This window comes from Staurois parvus, unplaced genomic scaffold (assembly GCF_062004578.1).
Source record: "Staurois parvus isolate SC_StPar_1 unplaced genomic scaffold, SC_StPar_1.0 ptg000140l, whole genome shotgun sequence".
Classification (NCBI taxonomy): Eukaryota; Metazoa; Chordata; class Amphibia; order Anura; family Ranidae; genus Staurois; species Staurois parvus.
Window position 1 is genome coordinate 766598 of NW_028317936.1, and position 12636 is coordinate 779233.

General features: G+C 43.7%; 1 protein-coding gene across 1 annotated transcript in view; it reads right to left on the minus strand.

The window, feature by feature from the left end:
• The window catches only part of LOC149465207 (keratin, type I cytoskeletal 18-like), a 66234-nt gene that overhangs the window by 28296 nt on the left and 25302 nt on the right, over nucleotides 1-12636 (minus strand). Inside the window, exons 3-4 of the mRNA XM_089673536.1 lie at nucleotides 10655-10737; nucleotides 7909-8065 (exon numbers count right to left, since the gene is read on the minus strand). Of these exons, the coding sequence (XP_089529662.1) occupies nucleotides 7909-8065; nucleotides 10655-10737 (240 nt within the window). The remainder of the gene's footprint in view (nucleotides 1-7908; nucleotides 8066-10654; nucleotides 10738-12636) is intronic.

Consider the following 12636-nt stretch of genomic DNA (forward strand, 5'->3'; position numbering starts at 1 on the left):
GTAGAGGCGGACATCTTTGCTGGACCAAAGACGTGCAAACGTGGAGGCAAAAGCAGCGTGACCTGTCCAAGTTGCTGGTGTGGCTGTGCCGGCACCACGTTCACCCAGTGGGCCGTAAATGACATGTACTGTCCCTGACCGTAGTTACAGCTCCACACGTCGGCGCTGCCGTGCACTTTGGCAGAGACCGACATGCTCAAAGACTGGCCCACCATCTCTTCTACATGTGAATGCAGGGCTGGCACTGCCTTTTTGGCGAAGAAATTCCGGCTTGGCACTCTCCACCGCGGCGCGGCACAAGCCATCATTTCTCGGAAAGGTGCTGAGTCCACCACTTGGAAAGGGAGGGACTGCAGCACCAGCAACTTGGACAGGAGGACGTTCAGCTTTTGCACCGTCGGGTGCGTGCTCGCAAACTGTTGTCTCTTGGAAACGGATTCCAAGAAAGACTGCTGACGGAATACGTGAAGAGGAGTAGCAGGAGAAGGAGCATCTGAACGAGCGGAAGATGTCAACGAGCGACAACTCCCCTCAGCAGAGGTGTTGGAGCCTTGACTGGCTGATAGAGGGCGATTGAGGTCGGGTGACGGAGCAAGTAACGGAGCGGGTGATGGAGCGGGGGCTGGGGCTGGGGCAGGCAGAACCGCCGTATCTTTATCACGGTTTTCCCAGGCCACCGAATGGCGACGCTGCATATGCTGACGCAACGCTGTAGTCCCAACATGGGCCCCCTGGCCACGCTTGACTTTCTGCCCACATAGTCGACATACGGCTACGTTTACTTCCTCGGGCGGCTTGACGAAAAATTGCCACACCGCCGAGTAGGAAACTTTGCCCCCGCTACTCCTCACTGGCTGACTGCTACTTCCTCCGTGCACACCGGCACCACTACTGGCCGTGGTGGTAGGCTGCAGTGGAGCTGGTGCTCTACTCCGTGGCCGTTTGCCTCCACTGACACTGCTGCGACCCTGCTGCCTCCTGGGCAACCCACCGACTGTTTTGCTCGCTGCCAAGCTGGCACCCTCTTCTCCTGATGATGCGGAAGAAATAGCCTGATGACGACGAGGCTGCCAAGTGCGATCAGCCTCATCATCATCAATTAGGGTCTCCGCCTCACTACTAGCCCCCTCGGCTGCGTGTGGGTCAGGAGACAGACCTGTCTCTAGACCGGCTACCGAGCCACTCTCCTCGCCAGTACTTCTTCACCTGGCTGCTGAAGAGGCGGATGTCTCCCCCCGTTCCTGACCGCCCTGTTAGCTCTTCCTCACTGTACAGTGGGGCTGAGCCCACAGCATGCGATACTTCGCTTGGTGAGGGAACACCAAAGGACAGGGGCAGGTAGAGGACACGTGATTTCAGTGGGCTTGCTCCCGAGCCATGCCAACTAACGGTTGTGTCTGACGTACCCACCGACCGTTGGCTGTAGGTGTCAGAGGTGACCTGGGAAGAGGAAGACGACCGAGCCAACCAATCGATGACGGCAGGGTTGTCGGTGGAGACACGACCGCTGGATGACACCGGGAGCACTGGCCTCTGGCTGCGACTAGTGCTGCCTCGACCCCTTCCTCTGCTGCCACGTCTGCTCGCTCCTAAAACATGGCCTCCTCTGACACTCCCCTGCGTGTTGTCTGACATACTCTTTAATTCAACGATTCTGTGTCCCTGAGTAACAATTCTGTGTCCCTCAGTAACAATTCTGTGTCTGTCCCTGAGTAACAATTCTGTGTCCCTGAGTAACAATTCGGTGTCCCTGAGTAACAATTCTGTGTCCCTCAGTAACAATTCTGTGTCCCTCAGTAACAATTCTGTGTCTGTCCCTGAGTAACAATTCTGTGTCCCTGAGTAACAATTCTCTGTCCCTCAGTAACAATTCTGTGTCCCTCAGTAACAATTCTGTGTCCCTCAGTAACAATTCTGTGTCTGTCCCTGAGTAACAATTCTGTGTCCCTGAGTAACAATTCTGTGTCCCTCAGTAACAATTCTGTGTCCCTGAGTAACAATTCTGTGTCCCTCAGTAACAATTCTGTGTCCCTCAGTAACAATTCTGTGTCCCTGAGTAACAATTCTGTGTCCCTGAGTAACAATTCTGTGTCCCTCAGTAACAATTCTGTGACCCTCAGTAACAATTCTGTGTCCCTCAGTAACAATTCTGTGTCCCTGAGTAACAATTCTGTGTCCCTGAGTAACAATTCTGTGGCCCTCAGTAACAATTCTGTGTCCCTCAGTAACAATTCTGTGTCCCTGAGTAACAATTCTGTGTCCCTGAGTAACAATTCTGTGTCCCTGAGTAACAATTCTGTGTCCCTCAGTAACAATTCTGTGTCCCTCAGTAACAATTCTGTGTCCCTGAGTAACAATTCTGTGTCCCTCAGTAACAATTCTGTGTCCCTCAGTAACAATTCTGTGTCTGTCCCTCAGTAACAATTCTGTGTCTGTCCCTGAGTAACAATTCTGTGTCCCTGAGTAACAATTCTGTGTCCCTGAGTAACAATTCTGTGTCCCTCAGTAACAATTCTGTGTCCCTCAGTAACAATTCTGTGTCTGTCCCTGAGTAACAATTCTGTGTCCCTGAGTAACAATTCTGTGTCCCTCAGTAACAATTCTGTGTCCCTCAGTAACAATTCTGTGTCTGTCCCTGAGTAACAATTCCGTGTCCCTCAGTAACAATTCTGTGTCCCTCAGTAACAATTCTGTGTCCCTCAGTAACAATTCTGTGTCTGTCCCTGAGTAACAATTCTGTGTCCCTCAGTAACAATTCTGTGACCCTCAGTAACAATTCTGTGTCTGTCCCTGAGTAACAATTCTGTGTCCATGAGTAACAATTCTGTGTCCCTGAGTAACAATTCTGTGTCCCTCAGTAACAATTCTGTGTCCCTCAGTAACAATTCTGTGTCCCTCAGTAACAATTCTGTGTCTGTCCCTGAGTAACAATTCTGTGTCCCTGAGTAACAATTCTGTGTCCCTCAGTAACAATTCTGTGTCCCTCAGTAACAATTCTGTGTCCCTCAGTAACAATTCTGTGTCTGTCCCTGAGTAACAATTCTGTGTCCCTGAGTAACAATTCTGTGTCCCTGAGTAACAATTCTGTGTCCCTCAGTAACAATTCTGTGTCCCTCAGTAACAATTCTGTGTCTGTCCCTCAGTAACAATTCTGTGTCCCTCAGTAACAATTCTGTGTCTGTCCCTCAGTAACAATTCTGTGTCTGTCCCTGAGTAACAATTCTGTGTCTCTGAGTAACAATTCTGTGTCCCTCAGTAACAATTCTGTGTCCCTCAGTAACAATTCTGTGTCTGTCCCTGAGTAACAATTCTGTGTCTGTCCCTGAGTAACAATTCTGTGTCTGTCCCTGAGTAACAATTCTGTGTCCCTAAGTAACGGTTCTGTGTCCCTAAGTAACGGTTCTGTGTCCCTAAGTAACGGTTGTGTGTCCCTAAGTAACGGTTCTATGTCCCTAAGTAACGGTTCTGTGTCCCTAAGTAACGGTTCTGTGTCCCTAAGTAACGGTTCTGTGTCCCTAAGTAACAATTCTGTGTCTGTCCCTGAGTAACAATTCTGTGTCCCTGAGTAACAATTCTGTGTCCCTCAGTAACAATTCTGTGTCCCTCAGTAACAATTCTGTGTCCCTGAGTAACAATTCTGTGTCCCTCAGTAACAATTCTGTGTCCCTCAGTAACAATTCTGTGTCTGTCCCTGAGTAACAATTCTGTGTCCCTGAGTAACAATTCTGTGTCCCTGAGTAACAATTCTGTGTCCCTCAGTAACAATTCTGTGTCTGTCCCTGAGTAACAATTCTGTGTCCCTGAGTAACAATTCTGTGTCCCTGAGTAACAATTCTGTGTCCCTCAGTAACAATTCTGTGTCCCTCAGTAACAATTCTGTGTCCCTCAGTAACAATTCTGTGTCTGTCCCTGAGTAACAATTCTGTGTCTGTCCCTGAGTAACAATTCTGTGTCTGTCCCTGAGTAACAATTCTGTGTCCCTAAGTAACGGTTCTGTGTCCCTAAGTAACGGTTCTGTGTCCCTAAGTAACGGTTGTGTGTCCCTAAGTAACGGTTCTATGTCCCTAAGTAACGGTTCTGTGTCCCTAAGTAACGGTTCTGTGTCCCTAAGTAACGGTTCTGTGTCCCTAAGTAACAATTCTGTGTCTGTCCCTGAGTAACAATTCTGTGTCCCTGAGTAACAATTCTGTGTCCCTCAGTAACAATTCTGTGTCCCTCAGTAACAATTCTGTGTCCCTGAGTAACAATTCTGTGTCCCTCAGTAACAATTCTGTGTCCCTCAGTAACAATTCTGTGTCTGTCCCTGAGTAACAATTCTGTGTCCCTGAGTAACAATTCTGTGTCCCTGAGTAACAATTCTGTGTCCCTGAGTAACAATTCTGTGTCCCTGAGTAACAATTCTGTGTCCCTCAGTAACAATTCTGTGTCTGTCCCTGAGTAACAATTCTGTGTCCCTCAGTAACAATTCTGTGTCCCTCAGTAACAATTCTGTGTCTGTCCCTGAGTAACAATTCTGTGCCCCTGAGTAACAATTCTGTGTCCCTGAGTAACAATTCTGTGTCCCTCAGTAACAATTCTGTGTCCCTCAGTAACAATTCTGTGTCTGTCCCTGAGTAACAATTCTGTGTCCCTGAGTAACAATTCTGTGTCTCTGAGTAACAATTCTGTGTCCCTCAGTAACAATTCTGTGTCCCTCAGTAACAATTCTGTGTCTGTCCCTGAGTAACAATTCTGTGTCCCTGAGTAACAATTCTGTGTCCCTCAGTAACAATTCTGTGTCCCTCAGTAACAATTCTGTGTCCCTCAGTAACAATTCTGTGTCTGTCCCTGAGTAACAATTATGTGTCCCTGAGTAACAATTCTGTGTCCCTCAGTAACAATTCTGTGTCCCTCAGTAACAATTCTGTGTCCCTGAGTAACAATTCTGTGTCCCTCAGTAACAATTCTGTGTCCCTCAGTAACAATTCTGTGTCTGTCCCTGAGTAACAATTCTGTGTCCCTCAGTAACAATTCTGTGTCTGTCCCTGAGTAACAATTCTGTGTCTGTCCCTGAGTAACAATTCTGTGTCCCTGAGTAACAATTCTGTGTCTGTCCCTGAGTAACAATTCTGTGTCCCTCAGTAACAATTCTGTGTCCCTCAGTAACAATTCTGTGTCCCTCAGTAACAATTCTGTGTCTGTCCCTGAGTAACAATTCTGTGTCCCTCAGTAACAATTCTGTGTCCCTCAGTAACAATTCTGTGTCTGTCCCTGAGTAACAATTCTGTGTCCCTGAGTAACAATTCTGTGTCCCTCAGTAACAATTCTGTGTCCCTCAGTAACAATTCTGTGTCCCTCAGTAACAATTCTGTGTCTGTCCCTGAGTAACAATTCTGTGTCCCTGAGTAACAATTCTGTGTCCCTGAGTAACAATTCTGTGTCCCTCAGTAACAATTCTGTGTCCCTCAGTAACAATTCTGTGTCTGTCCCTGAGTAACAATTCTGTGTCTGTCCCTGAGTAACAATTCTGTGTCTGTCCCTGAGTAACAATTCTGTGTCCCTAAGTAACGGTTCTGTGTCCCTAAGTAACGGTTCTGTGTCCCTAAGTAACGATTGTGTGTCCCTAAGTAACGGTTCTATGTCCCTAAGTAACGGTTCTGTGTCCCTAAGTAACGGTTCTGTGTCCCTAAGTAACAATTCTGTGTCTGTCCCTGAGTAACAATTCTGTGTCCCTGAGTAACAATTCTGTGTCCCTCAGTAACAATTCTGTGTCCCTGAGTAACAATTCTGTGTCCCTCAGTAACAATTCTGTGTCCCTCAGTAACAATTCTGTGTCTGTCCCTGAGTAACAATTCTGTGTCCCTCAGTAACAATTCTGTGTCCCTCAGTAACAATTCTGTGTCTGTCCCTGAGTAACAATTCTGTGTCTGTCCCTGAGTAACAATTCTGTGTCCCTGAGTAACAATTCTGTGTCTGTCCCTGAGTAACAATTCTGTGTCCCTCAGTAACAATTCTGTGTCCCTCAGTAACAATTCTGTGTCTGTCCCTGAGTAACAATTCTGTGTCCCTCAGTAATAATTCTGTGTCCCTCAGTAACAATTCTGTGTCTGTCCCTGAGTAACAATTCTGTGTCCCTCAGTAACAATTCTGTGTCCCTGAGTAACAATTCTGTGTCCCTCAGTAACAATTCTGTGTCCCTCAGTAACAATTCTGTGTCTGTCCCTGAGTAACAATTCTGTGTCCCTGAGTAACAATTCTGTGTCCCCGAGTAACAATTCTGTGTCCCCGAGTAACAATTCTGTGTCCCCCAGTAACAATTCTGTGTCCCTCAGTAACAATTCTGTGTCCCTCAGTAACAATTCTGTGTCTGTCCCTGAGTAACAATTCTGTGTCCCTAAGTAACGGTTCTGTGTCCCTAAGTAACGGTTCTGTGTCCCTAAGTAACGATTGTGTGTCCCTAAGTAACGGTTCTATGTCCCTAAGTAACGGTTCTGTGTCCCTAAGTAACGATTCTGTGGCCCTAACTCTGTCCCTCAATACAGACAGGTGGTCTGTCTCTCTTGAATGACTGGAGGCTAATGGAGAATTCTAAAATGGCCGCAATTTATAGCTCGACCATTACACAGTGCTGGCTGGCTGGCTGCTGATTGGCTAATGCGATCACATGTCATGAATGAATGCATTATGGGTCAGCGCGCCTTGTCTGCGCGCCTTCCCACAGATCCCCGCTCCGTCGCTGCACATGTCGCCGCCATTTTTGGAAAAAGTTCGATTCGCGCATCCGAAGTCTGCTAATTTTCCTAATATTCGAAACGAATTCCACTTCGCCAAGTTCGATTTGCTCATCTCTATTGGCCAGCTATTGGCCTTCTACTCATAACTTTCTAAATTATCTGGTAAAGAAAACATGTCTTTTGAACCATAAATAGAACCCGTTATTATAAGCGAATTCTTTATCAACAAATGCAACCTTTTAGCTTTCACATCTTTCCTGGTTCATGACTCAACAATTTGTTCATATAGATCAGGCGTGTCAAACTGGCGGCCCTCCAGCTGTTGCAAAACTACAAGTCCCACCATACCTCTGCCTTTGGGAGTCATGCTTTTAACTGTCAATCTTGCAATGCCTCATGGGACTTGTAGATTGGCAACAGCTGGAGGGCCGCCAGTTTGACACCCCTGCTCTATATGAACAAATTGTTGAGTCATGAACCAGGAAAGATGTGAAAGCTAGCTAAAAGGTTGCATTTGTTGATAAGGAATATCAACAAATGCAATATCTATATCAGGTTAAAATGTTACTAAACCCAAGACCCTTCAGTCACTATATCTGGTCTGCCCGGACCCTGCATTCACTATATCTGGTCTCCCTGGACCCTGCATTCCCTATATCTGGTCTCCCTGGACCTTGCATTCACTATATCTGGTCTCCCACAGTAGACACAACACGGAAATGCAATTATTTTAGTAAATATGAACTGCTAAATACCTTTTCTCAGCAGTTACAGCAGTCTTGTGACTTCAGCAGAGTACTAGTTAAAGGTTGTAGGAGTTTTCTTTCTGCTCTAGGAGGATATGAAACCTTTGACCCTCTGTCTGGACAGTGATGATTGGCCCTGTGCTGATCACATGCACCTTCCCAAGAAAAAAAAAAAAACCTCTCTAGCAATACACACTAAACTGAGCATGTGAATGTGACCATGGGTTGAGTCTATATCAGGTGGTCATTTCAACAAGAGGAGGGGCAGACAAGACAAGATCAAACAGCCTTTTTACACAATGCAGAAGATTAACCCCTTAGGTTCCACAGTAAGTATGCCAAACATGCTTTACTGCATATACAGACTGATTTTACTGTTGTGGGTTTAGTAACACTTTAAGACTGAGGGCAGTGATGTATTATATTAAAAAGATATTTAATAATAGTACCAGCTCATGGTCAGCCTTTAAGGAAAATAGCTCGTTCTGTAGACTGTCGAGATCGGCTCTCAGGCTTTCATTGAGGGCTTCATTCGTTTCCTTAGCTTTCTGTATGGCATTGGCATCCCTTTCCACAGACTGACGCAGCGCAGATTCCGTGTTCAACCTGATGAGATAACAACATTCTCATTCATTGGGCAGGTATAATGCATAACAGTGCAGATTATACTCACTTCAAGGCATACCTCTTGGGATTAAGTGGAATTTACCTTAATAAACCAAGTCTACTTACTTTATTGGCTGTTTGGCTTGATGTGGTTAAACACGATACTTACATTAAAAGAAGCTTAACTCAAGCTTTTTTTTCGAAGAAAGGCATTTCTGTTATTTTTTTCAGTTGTAGAGGTTTTAGTGTATTTTTTAAAGGTAATGTTAAAATCATTTACTACTAAAGAAAATCTGTACCAGAGCTGCCAATGTTGACCTATTTTTAAAATCTATGACCATGGGTATTCTCATTCTGACCATTTAATTCATAGACACCCGAAAAAGCATGGAGCCAGGGAAGTGTGAAAATTCTGATCTCCTGTATTGCATCCAAAATGGTGTCCTGAGACCGAAGTTGATCAGATATGTTCCCCTGCCTGCTATTGTATTCTGGCCCCAGTAGCTATCAAAATACCTGAACAGTGACTGCATCTGGTTGGTTACAGTCACTGTTTAGCCTGCACTTTTCCACCTGCTCCTCCAACAAAAGTTGATTGAAAAATTTACTTTTTCTAAGCCAATTGGTGCCAACAGGTCCACCCATGGCTCACATTTTGACCGATTTAGCAGGAACTGGAAACAATTTGAACTGGTTATGGCAGTCTTTACGGTGTTTGTTGATGGCAAATTCATAGTTTTGCCATCTACAATAAATGAATAAAAATGAAATAAAATTTAGTTCTGGAACCTTGTTCTTTGGGGTTTTTTTTGGAGTTACATAGTTAGTCTGGCTGAAAAAAGACAAAAATCCATCCAGTTCAACCATAAAAAAAAAAAAAAAAAATTATTCTCCTACACCCACAGTTGATCCAGAGGAAGGCAAAAAAACTCAGCAGAGCACGATCTAATTTGCTCTTGCAGGGAAAAAAATTCCTTCCTGATCCCCCGAGAGGCAATCAAATATTTCCTGGATCAACTCTACCTATAAATGTTAGTATCCAGTTATATTTTGTGTATCCAAGAAAGAATCCAGGACTTTTTTAAAGCAATCCAGTGAGCTGGCCAGAACTAACTCTTGAGGGAGTCTATTTCACATTCTCACAGCTCTTACTGTGAAGAAACCTTTCAGTGTTTGGAGATTAAATTTATTTTCCGCCAGACATAAAGAGTGCCCCCTTGTCCTCTGTGATGACCTCAGGGTGAATAACTCTACACAAAGTTCACTATATGAACCACTGATGTATTTATACATGGAGATCATATCCCCCTTATGTATTATACATGGAGATCATATCCCCCCTTATGTATTTATACATGGAGATCATATCCCCCCTTATGTATTATACATGGAGATCATATCCCCCCTTATGTATTTATACATGGAGATCATATCCCCCTTATGTATTATACATGGAGATCATATCCCCCTTATGTATTATACATGGAGATCATATCCCCCCTTATGTTTTATACATGGAGATCATATCCCCCCTTATGTTTTATACATGGCGATCATATCCCCCCTTGTGTATTATACATGGAGATCATATCCACCCCTTATGTATTATACATGGTGATCACATACCCCTTATGTATTATACATGGAGATCATATCCCCCTTATGTATTATACATGGAGATCATATCCCCCCTTATGTATTATACATGGAGATCATATCCCCCCTTATGTATTATACATGGTGATCATATCCCCCCTTATGTATTATTCATGGAGATCATATCCCCCCTTATGTATTATACATGGAGATCATATCCCCCCTTATGTATTATACATGGTGATCATATCCCCCCTTATGTATTATACATGGAGATCATATCCCCCCTTATGTATTATACATGGTGATCATATCCCCCCCTTATGTATTATACATGGAGATCATATCCCCCCTTATGTATTATACATGGAGATCATATCCCCCCTTATGTATTATACATGGAGATCATATCCCCCCCTTAATCTCCTCTTCTCAAGACAGAATAAATTCAGTGCTTCTAATCTTTCCTCATAGCTGATCTCCTCCATGCCTCTTTTCAGTTTAGTTGCCCTTCTCTGTACTTTCCCCAGTTCCCCAGTGTTCTTTTTGTGAATTGGTGCCCAAAACTGAACTGCATATTCCAGATGAGGTATTACTAATGATTTGTACCGGGGGAAATGATATCTCTCTCTCACAGAGTCTATACTTCTCCTAATACAAGAGAGGATTTTGCTCGCTTTAGAACCTGCAGCTTGTCATTGCATGCCATTAGTAAGCTTGTGATCTACCAGCACCCCCAGATCCTTCTCCACCATTGACCCCCCCCAGACCCTTCTCCACCATTGACCCCCCCCCCAGATTCTTCTCTACCATTGACCCCCCCAGATCCTTCTCCATCATTGAGAATAGAAAAGTTTATATTGCCAACTGTTAAACTATGATGGACTTACGACAATGAGATGTCTTCATTTTTTCTTTGTTTCACTTTACATAAACCTTACATGACTACAGTTTATTCAGTATATGGATTGATAATATCCCTCTGATACTCACTTTTCCTGGAAGTCATCTATGGCCAGTTTGGTGTTGTCAATAGCCAACAGTAGTCGTGTGTTGTCAAGTATGGAATCTGCAATCTAGAACATCAATGGAGATATGTCATGACAAACCCATCAAGTACTGAAGAATGTTTTTGTTGTTTTCAGTTTTCTCTGTGGCATTTTAGTGAATTACATTTTTCTCAAGCCTGTCAACACAGAGGAACCCTTAAATTAACTTTCTGGTCTCTGGAAACCTCTGCTAAAAATGATTGGACCTTCAACTCATGATACATTAGATTGATGGTCACTGGGAAAAATGCTCCTTACACTTGTGGTCATTGGGAAGAATTACTCCCTTACAGATAACTAGAAAGATCAATGGTGCCAGTGGGAACTTTTCGTAGAGGCAGAAACTACTCATTGCTCAAGGAACCCCTAGCAACCTCTGGAGGAACTCTGACTGAGAAATCCTGAAATAGACCAAACCTTTCTCAAACAGGGTTCCAAGGATCCCTAGAGTTGCTCCAGAGGTTGAAAGGGGTTCCTTGAGCAATGAACAATTTCTGCCTCTCCAATATCTAGCCCTTGACACCAATGATCTTTTTTAGACATCTTTAAGGGTGGGATTTTCCCCAGTTACCACCAATGTAAGGAGCACGGTTCTCAATAACTATCACACTAATGTACTGTGAGCTGTAGATATAGTATATATTAGCATGGGTTCCCTGGCGCCAAAAAGTTATTTTAAGGGTTCCTCCATGTACAAAAAGCTGGGAAAGGCTGAAATAGACTTTTAAAGCCTCTACACATACCTCCCAACTTTTTGAGTTTATACAAAGGGACACCTTTTTGGGTAAAGTATGTGGACAATGAACATGACCCCAACTAAAGTGGAACTAAAGTCCATTATACTCACCTTTGCTTCAATTACTCAACGTCTACTAGCTTGTTGACTGTGACATCTTTGCTCAGTCTTCTTCTAGGTTTCTGCATTATCTGCCAACATGATTGGTACTTGTACAATTTTTGGTCACTTACTGGAGGTGCATTTTTACTTACTGTACATGTGTGTTCAGATTGCATTCATGTGAATGTAAAGGTTGAAACTCCATTGGGTTTGTCATCACTGTCTTTGCCCCCACTGTGGAGATACCACCTCTCTATCTGTTCTGGTGACCACTGTCACCAGGACTAAAAGTAAGGTGGAAATCTAGCATTTTCAGTAGCTACCAGAAGAAGAATAGAGGGGAAATCTTCCAAAGAGGACACTTCTTTCAATTGGGAAATGCCGCAGAAGGATTGCCCCTCATTTTGAAAATAATTCCACTCAATTCTTGATGATTTTCCTGAAAGTGAATGAAAATTTTCCTAAAGTTAGATTACCAAAAAAATCTAAAAATTTTTATGAAGTATACCAACCTTTAGGCCTTGTGAACGATGGGCATTTAGCCATTTGTCGCCATTTCAAGGGACATGTTTGGTATCTATTTACTCAACGCAACTGGATTTTTTACATTTTACTGAAATATTGCGGAAAATATTGTGTTTATGTGCACTAAAATCTTTTTCGGTTTGTTTTTATTTTTTTATGGATACTTATATAGCGTGTTCAATTTACTCAGCAGTTTACAAATTTATTGTACATTCACATCATTCCCGGCCCTCAAGGAGTGTACAATCTGCAGTAAGATCCCTAACTCACATTCATTCCCGGCCCTCAAGGAGCCAATTAACCTACCAGCATGTCTTTGGAGTGTGGAAAGAAACCTATGAAGGCACAGGGAGAACGTGCAAACTCCAGGCAAGTAGTGGGGTGTTTGGGATTTGAACTGATGACCCTAGTGCTGCTAGGCGCAAGTGCCAACAACTTAGCCATTGTGCTGCCCCGAACTAAATATTAGTGTATTTTTTACTGATAAAGGATGCCAGTATAATGCAACTACCACTATATTATTCTTTAGGGTCTTTTATTGTAAAAAATATATAATGTTTGGG